The sequence below is a fragment of the Drosophila subpulchrella genome, chromosome 2L, assembly GCF_014743375.2.
Source record: "Drosophila subpulchrella strain 33 F10 #4 breed RU33 chromosome 2L, RU_Dsub_v1.1 Primary Assembly, whole genome shotgun sequence".
In the NCBI taxonomy this organism is placed as follows: domain Eukaryota; kingdom Metazoa; phylum Arthropoda; class Insecta; order Diptera; family Drosophilidae; genus Drosophila; species Drosophila subpulchrella.
Window position 1 is genome coordinate 23,868,147 of NC_050610.1, and position 17,592 is coordinate 23,885,738.

General features: G+C 39.6%; 2 protein-coding genes across 3 annotated transcripts; both read left to right on the plus strand.

The window, feature by feature from the left end:
* The first annotated feature begins 6,491 nt into the window (after nt 1–6,491).
* LOC119548115 (serine protease grass-like) lies at nt 6,492–7,955 on the plus strand. 2 transcript variants are annotated; one of them, XM_037855210.1, is made up of 4 exons: nt 6,492–6,726; nt 6,867–6,912; nt 6,978–7,153; nt 7,205–7,955. In XM_037855210.1, exons 1-4 carry the CDS (start codon nt 6,492–6,494, stop codon nt 7,795–7,797), a joined length of 1,050 nt encoding a protein of 349 aa, XP_037711138.1. In that variant the 3' UTR covers nt 7,798–7,955. The 2 variants fall into 2 exon arrangements, with proteins under 2 accessions (XP_037711138.1, XP_037711139.1); XM_037855211.1 differs by lacking the exon at nt 6,492–6,726 and having other exon boundaries at nt 6,983–7,153.
* Nucleotides 7,956–8,082: 127 nt separating this feature from the next.
* LOC119548114 (serine protease grass-like) lies at nt 8,083–9,743 on the plus strand. Its single transcript, XM_037855208.1, has 4 exons — nt 8,083–8,305; nt 8,404–8,449; nt 8,500–8,675; nt 8,786–9,743. The coding sequence occupies exons 1-4, from the start codon at nt 8,086–8,088 to the stop codon at nt 9,556–9,558; spliced, it is 1,215 nt and encodes a 404-aa protein (XP_037711136.1). The 5' UTR covers nt 8,083–8,085; the 3' UTR covers nt 9,559–9,743.
* The last annotated feature ends 7,849 nt before the right edge of the window (nt 9,744–17,592 follow it).

The window sequence follows — 17,592 nt, forward strand, 5'->3', positions numbered from 1 at the left end:
AGCTCGCATCCCCCCTTCACCTATCGCTGTCACATCCTGTGGTGGCTAATGATTCGACCTGCCCTTTGGCACCAGTGAAAACATTTGGCTTTGGAGCATCGGGAAGCGTGCACTAATTCTGCCGCAGAAAATTTACTGGATCGTTGGCGGGCCGGACTAGGAAAAGAGGCATAACTGTGACAAATCCGGTTAACCATTGCTTATTTGTCCTAAAAAATTGTAATGAGTAAAATTATATATAGAATTATATATATATATTATTTATAGAACTAAAATCACTAGTACCTTTCTGATTGATCGCTAAATAATTACATTAACTTTTTTAATGAGAAGTTATTTTTATATTTTCATCAGCACCGCAACATAGAGTGATTCAATGTGGACTAATTGGAAACAAAAGCTCAAGTCGAACTTTTTGTCATATGCTGCCTTATCTGTGTGCTTAGTAATTCTTTTATTCATATATATTTGCATTTCAAGGACGGATCTGGAGCAAAACTTTTGTGGTGGTGGTGGTCTCGAGTTCAAGGTCAAACTTATAAAAAAAATATATTTAAAGCTCAGCGCCTGATGTACATGTGCATATGTATGTTCCTATGAATCACAGTTTCTCTGATTCTTAAAGTTCTATATACCAAAGCATTACCAAAACAAAACATTACGAATCGTGTTTTGAATCCATCATCACTAGTTGGGTCCACCTTTCAATAGAGCGGCTTAAAAAGATCCCAAAACAATTTTGATTTAGTTATAGATCCTCCTCTTTTATCATTAGGTGTATATTTCGTAACAATTTATAGCTTCATAACTTGCTGGGCAGTTTTCATTCGAGTGAATGCTCCATCTACACCAACTTACTAGGCGACTATCTTAAATCTCTTAGAGTATTTGCCACCTTCAACTTAATGCTAAGAATCCAACGAACTGGGAGCGATGGACGAGAGAGGGAAACGTCGCCATTTGCCCGTAAGTGCCAGGTTTTCGCATCCCAATGGGAGATTCCCCTGCTGCAGGCAATTGCTGCTACATACTAACGCTGCCTACCGAGAGCCCCACAGAAGTCCCGGTTAAAATATTCGATTTCTGGCACTTGCCAGCCAACTCTTTAAATATGCATTATGTACATTTGTAGCATGCCCCGAGGCAGAGGTTTGGAACCGAAACCAACTGGGGGGATCGGGGAAAGCCTTTGGTGCTAGTGCCTAATGGCACTTAAGCTTAGGCATCTCCACGGGTGCAGGGGATGGGTGTGGGATAGGTATAGGTGTGTCCCTGGTCCTCGGCCCACTATATCACGACTGGTTCTGGTTCTGGTTCTGTCTCTGGTGGAACGTGATTCGTTGACGCCCTGCGACTTTGGTTTGGTTCCGCATCTCGCATTTTTGCCTAGGTGCAAATGCAAATTTCAGGAAAATCAGATTTCGTCTATGGATTCCTTGCTGCTCGTGCATAATTTATACGCACAATGCAAGCGGCAGCCAACAGTTGCTGAGGGATTGCACAAGAAGCGGAAATGGTGTAATGGAGGATGTAATACAGATATACCAGATATATGCCATAGTTATACCTTTCTTTAAGGAATCACTGGAAGTTGATAGCTATCTGGGGGATGTTATGAAAATAACAAGATATTATAGGTGCGAACAACTAGAAAAATACCATTTAATATTAATTCATTAAATAATATTTCAATTTTGTTTTTAAGAATCTTTAAATTGATAGTAAAACTATTTTTTTAAATTTTATTTGGAGTATACCTGTTACCTTAAATAGTAATAATGTACATTCTCGAGATATATTAAAATAAATTCTTATAAATGTAGTTTCCATCAGAATCTACTATATATTAATTATAAAAATCCATTACGTTTTAATTATGATATGGATGTTTAATAAATAAATTGCTTTCCGATCATTAAAATCGTTGGACGAAGCTGGGTAACTCTACCCCCGCTTTTGTCCATATTTTATCCAGTTGCTTTGTTATCGGGATATTTTTCCACCATCTCGCAGTCGGTGTCTGCAGCAGGGAAAATGGAAAAACTGCGCAGGGAGACTCCGAAATGACGCCACTAAAGTCCGTGCTGCATAGCCGCGAGCTGCATTAACACAATCTTTGTAAATAAGCTTTTATCCGTGCCACGCAGCGGCATCTCCCCGCCCATTTCTCCGGCTTTCTCCGCTTTCTCCTCGCAGACGTATTGTCCAAAACGAGTTGGAAACGGGGTTTGCTTTCTCTTTATCTCTGTGCGCTGGGGCCTTTGTTTGGGCAACAACAACAGGAGCAGTCGCCGTGGAAGAAGCAGCAGCAGTAGCAGCGGTTCAGACGTGCAGCAGGGCGTATGCGTAATGTTTCCACTTTTTGTCCATACATATGCCTGCCAGTGTGTATTTGTGTTGAAGTCTTTTGTGTGCCGACGGTTGTAATTATTGCTACTGCTACCGCTGTTGCTTTCCTTTTGCTGTTGCTCCAGCCATATCGTAGCCCCACACACAGACTCGTAGCCATAAAAAAGCCCACATATTTCTGGCCTTTCTTTTCGGCCCCGGCTTGTTCTGGGCTCTCCAGTCTTCGGGCCTTGGCAACTCCTTGTTTCGCCTCCGCGGCGCTTGTTTCAGTTTTCCGAGGCTTTTGTCTGCGCTAATTAGCACAGCTTGTGGCCTTTTGACTGAGGAATTGCCTGGCGGCTCTGCCACGGTAACGAAGTAGTAGTAGTACGAATGTGGTCTAATTCCAATGTTTGTCCAGGTCTCAAAGCATTCACCAGAGGTTATGTCGAACTATCACAATAATAAACATAATAAAAAGCAAAAAACTTATGTATAAAAAAAAACATTAACAAAAATGAATATAATATATAAAAAGGGCTTTATTTAAATTTGTTATTCAAATATGTGCCAATCCTAAATAACATAAGAAGGAAAATATCCGTTTTAGTTTCCTTATGATTGATCGCTGGAAAATAAAAAATTAAATTAATTAATTTCATCTATTTGTTTCGTCTTTTTATGTATTCTTTAATAAATTCCTTAAACCAATTTATATAAAAGTGCAGAAATTTTAACTAAGCCTTACCGTTTTCCAAATATCTAAACCACTTTATACCAGCTCAAATCAGTATAATATAAACGTAACTTAATTTTATGTAAGCTTGGATCGATTTAAGTCCATTTAAAATCATTTATAATTTACAGTTTAAGCAGGCCTCTCACTTAAAAGCGTTATTAAATGGGTCCATAGAAAGGATTCCAGCTACCTTCCCACGTACACCCTATTAATTCTCAATGCCGCCGGCGAAACCTTTATCCATTTGGATGAAACACATTCATCAGACCGCTTGTGTGCGACTTTATCCCCAAACTGTCAACTCGACATAATTTCAATTCCACAAATTCTAAATCAATTAATGTTAAGCTCTAACCGAAAATTTCGAGTTTTTTGTGCTCGAGAGGGGTCGGTGAGAGGGGGATGCACTGCCCCAAATTGGAAACAACAAATGTCAGCAGTTTTATGTACTGCAGACCACCGTCAGAGGCAACAAAAGCAACAACAGCAGACAAATACAATGTATAAATGATGATGTGGCTGATGATGAATGCACAAGGATGTGCCAGTGCGCCAGTGTGAGTGCGAATAAAAGGACATCCCTGCGTGCGTGTGTGTGTGTGTGTTTGTCTATTTGTGTGCATGTGTGACAAAGTGAATACGAAATTTGCATACGTTGGCTTTACGACTGAATACAGGGAAAGAGTTTGCCTTGGCTACCAATTTACGAGCAGATCACCCAAATTGAAGGACTATCCCATCCGGACGTGTGTGTTTGTTGCCCTCCTCGCCTGTCATTTCGAATTTCCAAACATTTCTCGCAAAAAATAAACGATTTTGGCTTGAACCACTTGATTGCGGTACTAAATTAAATTATGGCGTTACTGAATACAGAATACATTCTAAATTTATGCAAATTTCGGTGCAAGTTTATGTCAATGCAAATGTGTGTATACTGAATGTTGAAAATCTCTAGAAGTGATTTGCTTTATTTTTCGGGGGCGCACATATCGACTGTGCTGTTTTCCAAGTGATTTTAAAAATATTATTTAGTATCTACAATTCAGCAATACTTTTGAAAGTTTTTTTAAGACTTTTCCACTTAAGCATTAATTATTAAATCAGCTTTATTATTAAATTAGCTTTAAATTAAATTATCATATTAAAACCTTTAATGAGTCTATGACTTACATGTATTTTTGATTTGTCTTTAATTATTTGGATTAGTCTGTGGGTTTCAGGATCAAAGGGTTGATTTAATTTAATTAATATTTATGGCAATAAAAAAAAGAGTGCTTTTTGTAATTTTCGTTCCATCTCTTCACTTTCACAAAAAACCCGCCTTTATAAACGAGCCCCAGTCATCTTTCGGTTCAATGCGTTTTCAGCCATTTCTCGTTAGCCTTCGTTCACTCGATTTCCACCTGAGTGTCTTGAAAAGCAAAGCGCAGCTCATTATGCAGTCTATTTGCAATATGCTTAAGTAACCAGACTCCCCAGTTTGCAGTTTCCAGTCCCTCCACAACCTACTATACAACCGCCCCAACTCCATGAAGTGCATTGTAGTGCCACTTGGTGGGCTCCTACGTTGGCCCCCTGGGGCGGCTCGTCGCTGATGTTTTGCGAGGGCTGCGGTGAAAATTAAAATTACTTCGGTTACGTCAAATAATGTTGCCTGCGGTGCTGTCCAGGACCCAAAGAAGAAAGGGCCAAAAGGATGCCAAAGCCAGCATCTTCACCGGCAAAAGGCAACAATTTATAGTGGCCACCGAAGGAGTAGAGTGATAAATTTGACATGGCCGGCGCACAGCGCCAAAAGGGGGGCGGCAGTGCATTCCAGCCCAACCTTCTGTTCATAAATTTTAATTATGCCCAGGACGGAACAATAGCCGATGACATAGGCGGGTAAGATACAACTGAGTAGCTGGAAAAGTCAAATTCCTGCAATTAAAAGGTATGTTTAATTAAATTTTTACAAATACTTTTACTCCGCTACTTCGGAATTAATTCAATCAAAATGAAAGCTCTGATTTTCTTCATATATAAATGCAATCCAAGTATTCCTATTAAAGCCCTCTTTCTTGTTAAAATAATAATCTTTAATCCTTGCCCCATTTTCCGCTTTTCCCCGTCTCGTATTGCAATTATGCTGGCCTTTACCTCACTGCAAATCAATGGGAAAATTTTTATAACGAGCTGAAAAGAAAAGGGGGAGAAAGAGACAAAGAGCTACTTGCATGCAATATTTTATGGTAATTTTATGCAATAACCGTTGAAATGTTTGTCATCAATTTTCTTAACTCATATTTCATGTGCCACCCACATTTTCGCCCCACTTAGTCAACAGAGGTCTGCACTTTCTTCGCGGCAGTTGGATGGAATTGAACGCCAGCTGAAGGGGAGCGGGCAAGCCGCCTGAAAGCTATAATTTCCGACACTTTTTATTTTAGACGTTGTCTACGCTAAGCGCCCCCTTCTGAAGAACACTCCAATGTTCCAACATTCATCCCACTTAGCGCCCCTGCATTGGGTTCTACCTTTTCCTCTCTCTAAATGATTTTAACCCAGACGCAAAGTGCATCTAACTGATAAACAGGGTACTACTTTACATATAAATATAAATTACAATAATAATCTACATCCTTACATCATATATTTTTATATTATCTTGTCATTTAATCGACAAAACACGGTATTTCAATATTTTAAGCTAGATCCCTAAAGAGCACCCTGTCCAGCCCGGCACTTTTGTGAGGTATCTTGTATTGGGGCTTGTTCAACCTGAGCTTGAGCTGTGCCACCATGAACTCTCCTTTCTCAGTTGCCGAACCATTTTTATTCGCTCCTTTGGTTTTACGCTCGGCTAATGTGATTTCCAGCGAATAAAAACGATAAATCTATGGGTAGTCCGATGATGATGATGACTACGGATGGTGCGGCGGTGTTTGAGCAGGGGAGCGGTTTCGTTTTCAGCATTCCTTCCTAGATATTTCGCTGCCTTCACTAACGAGGCAGTTAAACCGAATCTGCGCCAATTTCTGAATTGCTCCGAACCGAAGCTAGAAATTGCAACCCATTATATGCACATTTTTGTCTGTGAATGCATTGGCTACGTTTTTTTAAGCATTTTTCTATTTTGAGTTTGCCTTTTATGCATTTCAATTTAAAATCGAAAATGGGAAAGTGTTTGGGCAGGCAACTTTTATAATTGTTTAGAAAAAATGCAGGTGGAACATAAAATAAATCAATAAACTGTTAGTCGGAAATTGTTCAAGTGGCAATCACTTTCGCTTTTATTCTGTAAAATATTATGCATACATTACAATTTTTTTATTTTTTGTTGCAATAATGAATTTCTGATCGGAAAACTCGTAATCAATGGCTTGATAAGAATTATTGTAATTATAAAACCGAGATTCTCAATCAATCGGCGGACATTCGCGCAATGAAGACCGCAGTAATCGGAATTCCAGCAATCTCCGGTATTATTCTGGTGTTTCTGCTCCCAGTCCCCGGATCAAGTCAGTTTCTCGACGCAGCCTGTGGAATTCGAGCTCAACCGAAGATTGCGACTCGTATCATTAATGGCCACATTGCAAAAGATAACTCCAGCCCGTGGATGGTTTTTCTACACTCGACTACGGATTTATTTGTGTGCGGTGGAACTCTGATCACAAACAGTTCGTATTAACCATACACAATACGGAGATGAAACAAAAAATGCTTGTGTTTTTACAAAATATATTTAAATATTTTTTTTATTGAAGTCTATTCGCTTTGCGAAGTCTAGATTAGCAATTGTAACTCATTATCTTCACAGAACTGGTACTAACTGCAGCGCATTGCTTCATTGCCAACCAGCAGTTGTAAGTTATAAAAACGTTCTTAAAGATAATAAATAAATACTAAATAATTTCTCTACTTTTCCCAGAGTAGCTCGTCTGGGTGAATATGAAAGAACACGAAGTGAGGAGTGTGTCGGATATCACTGCAACTTTCGGGCGGAACATATGGTCGATGCGGGCTTCAAGCACCGTCTATACAATCCCAATACTCATGCCAACGATATTGCCATTCTACGACTAGCTAAGAGAGTGATTTACAGAGGTTGGTACTGCGGTATAGGGATATACATAATATATTGTAATCTCTTCTTAGATAACATAAGGCCCATTTGCATTGTGTGGGATCGGCGATGGAGGAAGTACATCGACAGTATCGATTTGCTAACCGGAACGGGATGGGGCAAGACGGAGGTGGAAAGTGATAGTGATGCTTTGAGGACCCTGGATATTCGGCGCCAGCCACCGGAGGTTTGTACTCAGTTCATTGGGCTGACCATCTCTGGCAACCAATTCTGCGCTGGAAACTGGGATAGCAATTTGTGCAACGGGGATTCCGGTGGTCCAATTGGAGCAATGGTCCCATATAGAAATAGCCAGCGCTTCGTTCAGATTGGCATTGCCAGCTATACGAATAGGAAGTGTCAGAAGGCAAGCGTTTTCACGGACATTTTGAGCCACGTCGACTTTATACTTCGGGTGTGGAGGCAGTACGGCAATGGTCAAAGGCTCTCGGTCCCAATGACACCCACAACGACCCAGGCTCCAACTTGGTGGCATACTACGCAGGTTCCACAACAGACCTTCGAGGATTATGATTCTGATCATTCTGATAATACCCATAAAACGCATTTGGATTGGAGTACGCAGTGGTCTCCTGGCGGGTACTTCCATTTTTCTATTTGGTAGAGTTCGCTCCTTTATAAGAATTTTATTCATTAAAAAAACAGTCTCATCATCCCCGAAATAAGTTTTCTTCTTTATGATAAAAAATAAGTACATCAAAAGTCATTGCATAGTATTTTTTCTTAAAAAAGAAATAGCATCGGGATTTTCTTCACAATCAAGAATGATGTTTACTAAGAAATTTTCTACAACAACATTTCCTGGAATCAAGAGTTAGATAAGCCGCATTGTCGACGTTATAAAACAGAGATTCCCGACCGATCGTGCGACATTTGCGCAACAATCTTAGTGATGGAAAACAAAGCGCTCGCTGCGATATTTCTCTTATTTGTTTTTCCACTCCCCGGCTTAAGTCAGTTTCTCGACCCCTCCTGTGGAATTCGAACTGAACCAAAAACATCAAAACGGGTCATTAATGGCAAGATAGCGAAATATAACTCGAGTCCCTGGATGGCTTTTCTTAAATCAACGGACGATAGATTCGTGTGCGGTGGAACTTTGATCACAAATAGTTCGTATATACATGTGATGGAGTGGAATATAATTTTCCTATAACTCCCAAGCGGCTGATTTTAAAATCTATTGCAAGTACTTTTTTATTTTTTGCAGAACTAGTATTAACTGCAGCGCACTGTTTTAAGCCAAACAAGACATTGTAAGTGACTTCGAACTGCTACACAAATGTTATTACTTGCCTCCCTGCAGATATGCTATCCTGGGGGAGTATAAAAGAAGCCAGCAAGACGGATGTATCGGAAATTACTGTCACTTTCGAGCGGAGCATAAAGTGGATGCGGGTTTCAAACATCGCCTGTACGATCCGAAAACGCATCTAAACGATATAGCAGTTTTGCGCCTGGCTACTGCCGTTAAGTACAGAGGTAGGTTCAAAGTTCATTGAACAGTAAGGAACAGACTTTGGGAAAACCGTTTTATTACCAAGCTTCTCATATTCGATAAAAAATGTGTATTTTATTTTTCCTCTGAGCAGACAACATAAGGCCCATATGCATAGTTTTGGATACTAAATGGAGGCAGTACATAGACAACATCCAGGTGCTAATCGGAACGGGATGGGGCAAAACCGAGTCGGAACCTGACAGCGATGAGCTCAGGACACTGGACATTCGGCGGCAGCCTCCACAAGTGTGCTACTTTTATATCGGGAGTATCATAAAGAGCAGCCAGTTCTGTGCGGGAAATTGGAATAGTAATCTGTGCAATGGGGATTCCGGTGGACCTCTGGGAGCCTTTGTTCCCTATGGGAACACTAAGCGATTTGTACAGATCGGCATAGCCAGCTTTACGAATCAAAGGTGCCAGAAAGCGAGTATCTTTACGGATGTTCTGAACCACGTCGACTTTATACTCCGAGTATGGCGACAGTTCGGCAATGGTCAGAGTGTACCAGTCCCAACTAGACTACCTACAAGACCTACAAGACTACCAACTAGACCAACTACATCCAGACCACCAACCACTCTTCCAACCAGACCACCTACTAGACCCCCTACTATACCACCCACTACACCACCTACTTCCCCTCCGGTAGTACCCCTACCTCAACCTGAGCCGGAACCCATTTTCGAGGATTATCGGGATAACTGGGACAGGGACTCGCATTGGAATCCGGACTGGGATGAGGACCATGAGTACCCGGACTACGATTCAAGGGAGTTTCCCCGAGATCATTATAGACCAGGTCCATATCGAGTGCAATTCCCTATTCAATATCCAATGCAATATCCAATGTTCTTTTTTTAATGTATGGTACAAGATTCAGCTAAATCAATTAAACAAAAATAATTTTTGCTTGCCTTAAAAACAAATATATAAGCCTCTTGCCTCCAGGGCAGCCAACATTTCTACAAAGAAGAAAAACATTTTCGGAAAAAATATTGTGTCTTTGCCATAAAATATTTAAATCAATAATAATAAATACAGACATATGTCATCGCCCGAACATCAGTTTTCTATGTACTGGCATGGAGAAAATGCACACAGCAATTATTATTTTTGTTCCGGCTAAGCTTTTGTTTTGTTTTTCAGGGTGGCATGGAAATGCCTGTTGGGGGGTTGGGCAAAAAGCAAAGCAAAAGCATTGCCAACTAATTAAACTGATGAGAGACAAAGCCTCATGTGAAACAGTAACAAGCAGTAACAAAATAGCAGCAAATACTGTCTATCTGTCAGCAATCCACCCTGCACACTTCCCATCCTATTCCCCGGGCTCAGACTGATGTATGCAAACAACAGCCAGGAGTGAATCTACATCAGTATCTGTCTTGTTTTGAATACCCTTGTACATGGGAAGATACATCTGTTTATCTGGGGGATAGGAAATACCTTATATTTTATTAATAGATCACATCGATGTGTTTTAATGTACAATATGTGTAGAATCACAGAAAGAAGGTAATATTCAGTTTTTCACATTAACGTAATATATTTTTAAGCTTCTTACACTTTTATGTACCTAAACGCATAATAAATATGGAAGTATATCATCATCAAAGTAATATGTTTTTCTATTCTTAATATATATTGTTTGCTAAAGAGAGACTTATAACTTCGTTGTGACTTAGTCGGATTTCTTTCCAGTTGTATGTGCTTTTTTTGCACTGTTGTTACGGCACATTTAAACAATTGAACACACTCGCATTCGTATGATGGTCAGGTCATGTGGCTTCGGGTATGCGTGGCATGCGAGGCCCAAAAACGAACTGTTGTCCTGGCATTTGCACAATTTCCCACAATGAAAAATAAATAGGTGCTGGATTCATTAGGATTACAAGAGTTTGCAGTCGACAATTGTCGGAAAAAGCGGAGACATCGTATGTAGGCGTTTAGAAATATAAAATCAGATAACAGTCAATTCGAATTTTCTAATTGATGAGTCCGGCCCTGGGCGAAAATGCTTTAATAACAATGGAATTTCTACCCAAAACAGATATCGAACTAAGTAGTATTAGTGTTTTAAAAATAAATAAAAATATATTATAGATAATATCCTATAAATTGGACTCATTCAAGACATCTTATAATGTTAAACTAAAAATTTTTTAGCAATGTTACTATTTATACCCGTTACTCGTAGAGTAAAAGGGTATACTAGATTCGTCGGAAAGTATGTAACAGGCAGAAGGAAGCGTTTCCGACCCCATAAAGTATATATATTCTTGATCAGGATCACTAGCCGAGTCGATCTAGCCATGTCCGTCTGTCCGTCTGTCCGTCTGTCCGTCTGTCCGTCTGTCCGTCTGTCCGTCTGTCCGTCTGTCCGTCTGTCCGTATGAACGCTGAGATCTTGGAAACTATAAGAGCTACAATACTGGGATTAGGCATGCAGATTCCTGAGATTCCTGCGCAGCGCAAGTTTGTTTCAAAAGAGTGCCACGCCCACTCTAACGCCCACAAACCGCCCAAAACTGTGGCTCCTACAGTTTTGATGCTAGAACAAAAATTTTAACTGAAATGTATTGTTCTCATCAATACCTACCGACTGACCTAAAAAAAAGTTTGCCACGCCCACTTTAACGCCCACAAACCGCCCACAAACTTCAAAAAATCGTAAATATGAACGCGGATATCTCGGAAAATATCAAAGATAGAGAAACGAGTTTTCAGATTTAGATTCCGTAGGCTTGAGCGCAGCGCAAGTTTATTACGCGAATATGCCACGCCCACTCCAACGCCCACAAACCGCCCAAGTCTGTGGCGCCCACAATTTTCATGGTAGATAAAAAATTTAAACTGATATGTATTGGTCTCGTCAATACCTATCGATTGATTTTAAAAAAGTTTGCCACGCCCACTCTAACGCCCACAAACCGCCCAAGCCTGTGGCGCCCAAAATTTTCGTGCTAGATAAAAAATTTTAACTTAAATGTATTGGTCTCGTCAATACCTATCGATTGATTTAAAAAAAACTTTGCCACGCCCACTCAAATGCCCACAACGCCTAAATCTGTCTACCGCCGGTAGGTGGCGCATTTGCTGCTTGCATATCTCCATTTTCCTTTGGTCCCTTTAGCTGAGTAACGGGTATCTGATAGTCGAGGTACTCGACTATAGCGTTCTTCCTTGTTTTTTTTTGCATCTGAACCATTTTTTAAATGCCTTCTAAATTTTGTGTACATATTTATCACTGATACGCCGACTTTCATCTGATGTTTACCTTCAAGTTTAGGGACATAGTTTACGCTGCGTCGCCTGCTAATTTCAATGTAGACTCTAATTTCCATAGCTGAATTCCACTTCCCTGGTAAATGTTTGCATAAGAACAACTGACAGTACTGGCGCAATTTCTGCACTCAAAATGTTGAGCAAATACAGTTTTGAATGCATATGCATGCGTTTTGTTTGGTCAGAAGCAGCAGGATGTGACTGCCGTGGGTTGGGTGTGAAGTCTGTGCCAAAATATTTAGCTAATTTATAAATGGCAGAGCCTGTCCTTTGCCATCGACCATTCTTTTTTGAGGTTTCCAGTCAACAAAAGACACATGACACGAAAGTGCTGGGCAAACTGCATGAAATTTACTTGGTAATATATGCCTGCGGTGTAAAATAAAAATGACCGATGGCAATTTCCCCTTTATTACCAAAAAGAAATATAAATATAAAATGAGCTCTAAACTTGTTATAAACGTAACACATATTGTAAAAATAAATTCGAATGGAACACTTTTAGCGAAACATTGTAGAACATCTTTTATTCGGTCCTTAATATAAAATGTTATGTACAATATCCGGTTTCGTATCGTTCCAGGACGGGTACTCAGTTGTATCTATAAATATATATACGTACTGCATAGCTGCAAACATAATTCATTTTAAAAATCGATTTACCCGCTGGGTCCTGCGTCCAGTGTCCTGTGTCCTGCGTCCAGTTTCTGTGTCCTGTGACGCAGACGTCGTCGCTGCAGTTTATGAGTTTATTGTTTACGCTGCTTTCAGCCATAAATATTTGCAAAGTGCTTGTAAAAAACAAAAGGTGGCAAGAAACCCAGGGACAGACAGAGTGTTGATGATGGCCAAGAACGCTGGGATGCGGAAGTGGAAGGGATGCGGAAGTGGAGTGGAGATGGAAGCGAGAGGAAGCCAATAACTTTGTTAAACGCCATCGAGTCGAGCGGCTTTTGTTGTTATTCCGCTCGGGTCGGAGTTCGCACAAAACTTAACTTTTAGTTTGCATGTTTCAGCCATAAATGGAGCTGAAGGAAATTGAAGTGCCCATTGTCCTGGCGGGTAAGGGATAACCAGCTAGAACTGCTCGTATATATGTATAAGAGCTCCATTGGCCGGCACTCCAGCACTCTAAGCCCCCAGAAAACAAGCGAACCAAATCTATAATTGCCCCCAAACAATCGCCAATCAAATTGGGATCCATCCTTCCATCGACCTCTGCCCTCTGACCCTGTCGTGACTGCTCCTTCCTTCATTCCTTCCGTGTTAGCGCACCCAAGCTATAAAATATAATTTATTTGTCTCTAATAATTTCCCACGGCGACTGTTTGTTCTGCAAATGTTTGACGTTCAAGTTCTGGTGTATACACGAATTTCAGGTTTAGGAAGTTGATTTGCAGGACACCAAAATCATTCGAAATGAGATATTTTATGGTGCGAAAAATATTTATATTTTAATTTGAGCGGTGTCAGGATCTAAGAAAAAATTTAATATTTACACTACCCAAAACCATGATGGGTATTTGGGAATCCTTAGTTTTTTGAGATTTAAAAATGTAATAATACTAAGGATCAGATCAAAAGTCACGCTTGCTTTCAATACCTTTATCTTCTCTTTCTTTAGAGTTTCATTTTCGTATAAATCCTGAATATTCAAAATACCTAGTGTGACCTTAAGACTATTTAATACTCAAAATTATACCTTCTGGTATTTTTTTAAGTTTTGTGACACTGAATTTTATATTAGGGTATCCACAAGTCGCTGTTCGCTTTTCTTCCCAAGGTGCACACTTGTTGTACCGATTCCTTAAGACTTCCCCCGAGCAAATCTGAAGCTAGCAGGACCTGGAATAGGGCACACACACTCCACTTCCATCTAGTCCCCCTCTCTTGGCCAAACTCATAACTTCGGTTGGCTTGCGTGCCAATTTGAATTGAATCGGAGGTGGCTTGAGTGGGAGCAACTGGAGGAAGGCTCGTAAAGTTGCTGCTTTCCCCACTTAAGCGCAATTGGTGGCCATAAAAGCCACCGCGCTCGACTCGAAGGGATGGTCAACAAACAGGGGCCGGGATAATAAATAATTAGATCGTTTTGGCCGCAAATTGAAACTAAATGCGGCCAATAATAGGCAAACCCAGAGCTGCAGTTAGTTGCATTTTTTCAATGGCTTCCATTTGTTCTAGCCCGCTTTATTTTCCGCTCCCTTTTTGCGGATGGCTACACACTTAAAATATAGTATGGATATAAATTGTTATAAACAAAAATCTTTATTTTTAAGAATCTGTTAATTTACAAAACGGAAATAAAACAATTTTTCAAGTTCGTAAAAAAAACATTTCAGAAATCGTTCTTATATTGCTGGATATTACTGGGTCATAAAACGCCTAGAAATGGGTCTTAAATATATGTTCCCCATTTTTTTGTAACCTTCCAATTTAGAAAACCTCTACTACATTTTTCTGAGTGGTAGAGGCGGGGTTGCTGTGGCAACTGGAATTTCAAGCCAAACAATTGACTTATCATTTGACTTTGTGCGGAGCAGCCAATCCCCTGGGAGAGATCGAAGGGGACAATGGCGAAATTCCACGCAATCGGCTTATGCTGTTGACATTGCTGCGGTTTGATGCCACTCCCAGGACCTCTCCCTCCCCAACCCCCCTGACCACCTGCCCATTTCTGTGGCAGGACAACGCGAAAACCAACAACAATCACCGAGCATGGCTTCCAAACGCGAAACAAAGAAGAGCTTGTCGCAAAATCAACATTGTTGACAAATATATTCGCATTTGGGCGGGGCTCGGATGTGCCAAGTTCACGGCAATTAAAAATTGCCTTCTTGCTTTTGAAATAAACATAGCAATTTATGATTATCACTGGTCTAAGCAACTGAATAAACAGCTTAAAGAATATATGGTAATGTCATATTTGTTATGTTCTTAGTCTTAATTTTACTCACGTTATATCGGCTAGGACCACAATATTTTTTTACTAACTGAAAAGGCCCCTTAACCCTATAAATTTGCATAGATTTGCACAGACTTTGACTTTCAGACCTTTTCCAAATTAATTCTTTTATTTGCGATTCTTTCTGTCTACACATTTTTTGAGGTACACGTGAAAAGGAGCCGCATTGGCCAAGATAAAAATTCAATTAAGCCCGGCCCAAACCAGCTAAAAACAACTGGCACGAACACCTTTGTCAACTAATTACATGTCGGCGACCCGATGGCCGACGAAAGGTTAAAGTAATTTGCAGTGAAACGTTCTTTGGCTTTTAATTGGAAAAATACGTTTTCGCATTGTGTGACAAAGGTGTGATTTATTATATTGAATGGCTGTTTGGTTCATCACTCTTTTTCTGTTTTTTTCTGGCTTCCTTTCAACCCTTCTCTTCATTTTCCTGTGTTTTTTGCCGTCAATTGTCTGCGAAGTTTTTTATTTTAGATTACTTCCATCTCGATTCTGCTCGCCAGACAAATTTGTTTGCCAGTGCTTAAAGATGTTTGGGTTGGTTGTCCAAAGGGATTCAAATAAAATTAAATTCTTTAATTAAATTCAATTTTTCAGTGATTCAAAAAATGTGGTATTATCTACCCGATGATATAAATGAATAGGTTGACGCTCCTGTCAATAAACACCCCAATTTAATTAGTACTTCAGTGAAATTTTATCAGGAAACGCACAGGAAATTAACCTGCAACGTTCAGTTATCACAAAATTAGATATTTTCACCATTCAATTAAAGTAGATTAAAAAAATCAGTGATTTCCCGCGCAGAGGATGAGAGCTTAGTAAAAAAGCTGTAGACGTATGATAGAAAAATCCAAAAGATAAATAAGTAGATTGTGTCATAAAAAGCATTCCAATAATATTTCCGATTAACTTTCAATTATGATTAAAAAAAATAATTGTAAAATGCAAAACGAAATTTATTGAAAAGTTAGTAAGTGACATTTTATTATCAACACAAGCTGACTATATGAGCTACATTATAGAAACTGTAAGCCTAAGCTGAAGGCTTCATACTCTTATTGCAATTAACTTAAAATTGCTTGAATCACCACAAGAACAGAATCCTCAGCTTGAGCAATCCTTGAGAGATTACATGGCATTTCCATAAATGTATCAATACAGTCTTATGAACCCAATTTGATGATATTGTCAGGGCATTATGAAAAATCCCTCTCATTCAATAGTCGAGTGGCTAATGTGCGTGTGTTTTAAGCCACTTTACGCTGCTGTGCACGTAATTAGTTAACAAGTTGCATAAGTCCTCAAACCTAAGCCGTTTAAGTAGCAATGGAGCGTTGATGTTTCGTCCTGCTTTCGGGTTTTCTCTTCTTCAGCCAGTTAGAGTCGGCTTTGTCCACTTGTAGCTACGGTACACGTTCGTATAAACGTGTATATGGGTATTTACACGGAGAATAATTATCACTTCCTTAAAAAACATAGATATAAATACCATTCAAAGGATAAGTAATTTTTATTTTATTTTAAGTTCTGCAATATTTAAAATAGATTTTCAAATATGTATACACCAAATTCATTATGATTTCCTAAACTTAATTAATAATGATAATTCTTTGGGTAATTCGAAATATTTTGAGTTTTTTGTTATCCAGAAAAATGTTCTCAGTGCATGGGTACGCTTGAGCCAGCAAGGACACTTTATGCAGCTAATGATGTATTCATTTTCCATGTGCAGCCTCGCTCCTCCCCAGTGTGTCTTTTCAGGCTTTCAATTGCCGGCAAATGAAGCTCCTTGTGGGGCTGTCAGAGCGTTCTGTGTGCTTAGTGCACTGGAAAGATACTTGAATTCGTATGAGCAAATAATGCGATTTGCTTAATGAGCTTGCCAGGACATACAAAAAAGCACAGAGCACATAGACACACTCACACCGATAAGTAGGCAATTCGGTCAGAACTTCAACCTTGAACCCGATCTGTGAGCCGTAGTTAATTCCGGTGAATATATATTCACAAATTCCGGAGGGCTCGGCCCGATTCTTTCTGCCCTCCGCTCCCAGGAGAACTATAAATAACCCTTTCGATAACAAACATTGCGATGTGTTGATAATAAAGGGTTGATTTATTTCTATGCTATGTTGTGATTTATGACCTTTAATGGCCGCCGATGGAAAAGCTTGCGATGCGAACGCCATCGCTGTTGAACGACAAAGGGAGCAGAAATTCAACAATGTGATTTAACATTTAACATTGGGCAGTTGCAAACAATAAAAAAGAAAACGGTGAAACAAAAATCACAATGAGGAAGAACAGTGAAAGAATGCGGAAATTGGGGTGAATGGCTTCCCTGGAGGTTAATCACGGTCGAGACAAGGGAGCATCCCATCCAATAAACATAATATTTTCAAAGTAAAAATTACCATTTAAATTGTATTTTTATTATACGGTATCTGCAAATTATGATGGATGAACTACTTCCTAATTTTCAGATAAGAATTCTTATATTGCCTCATTGAAAACCTTTATAAATTCAAAACAATTACGAGAAATGTTACAGAAAACGCATTCAATGAACTAGAAATTGGTTTAAAAATCATAGGCAATGTCACGACAATTCTATATGTTTCGCTCTGGCTAATCCATCC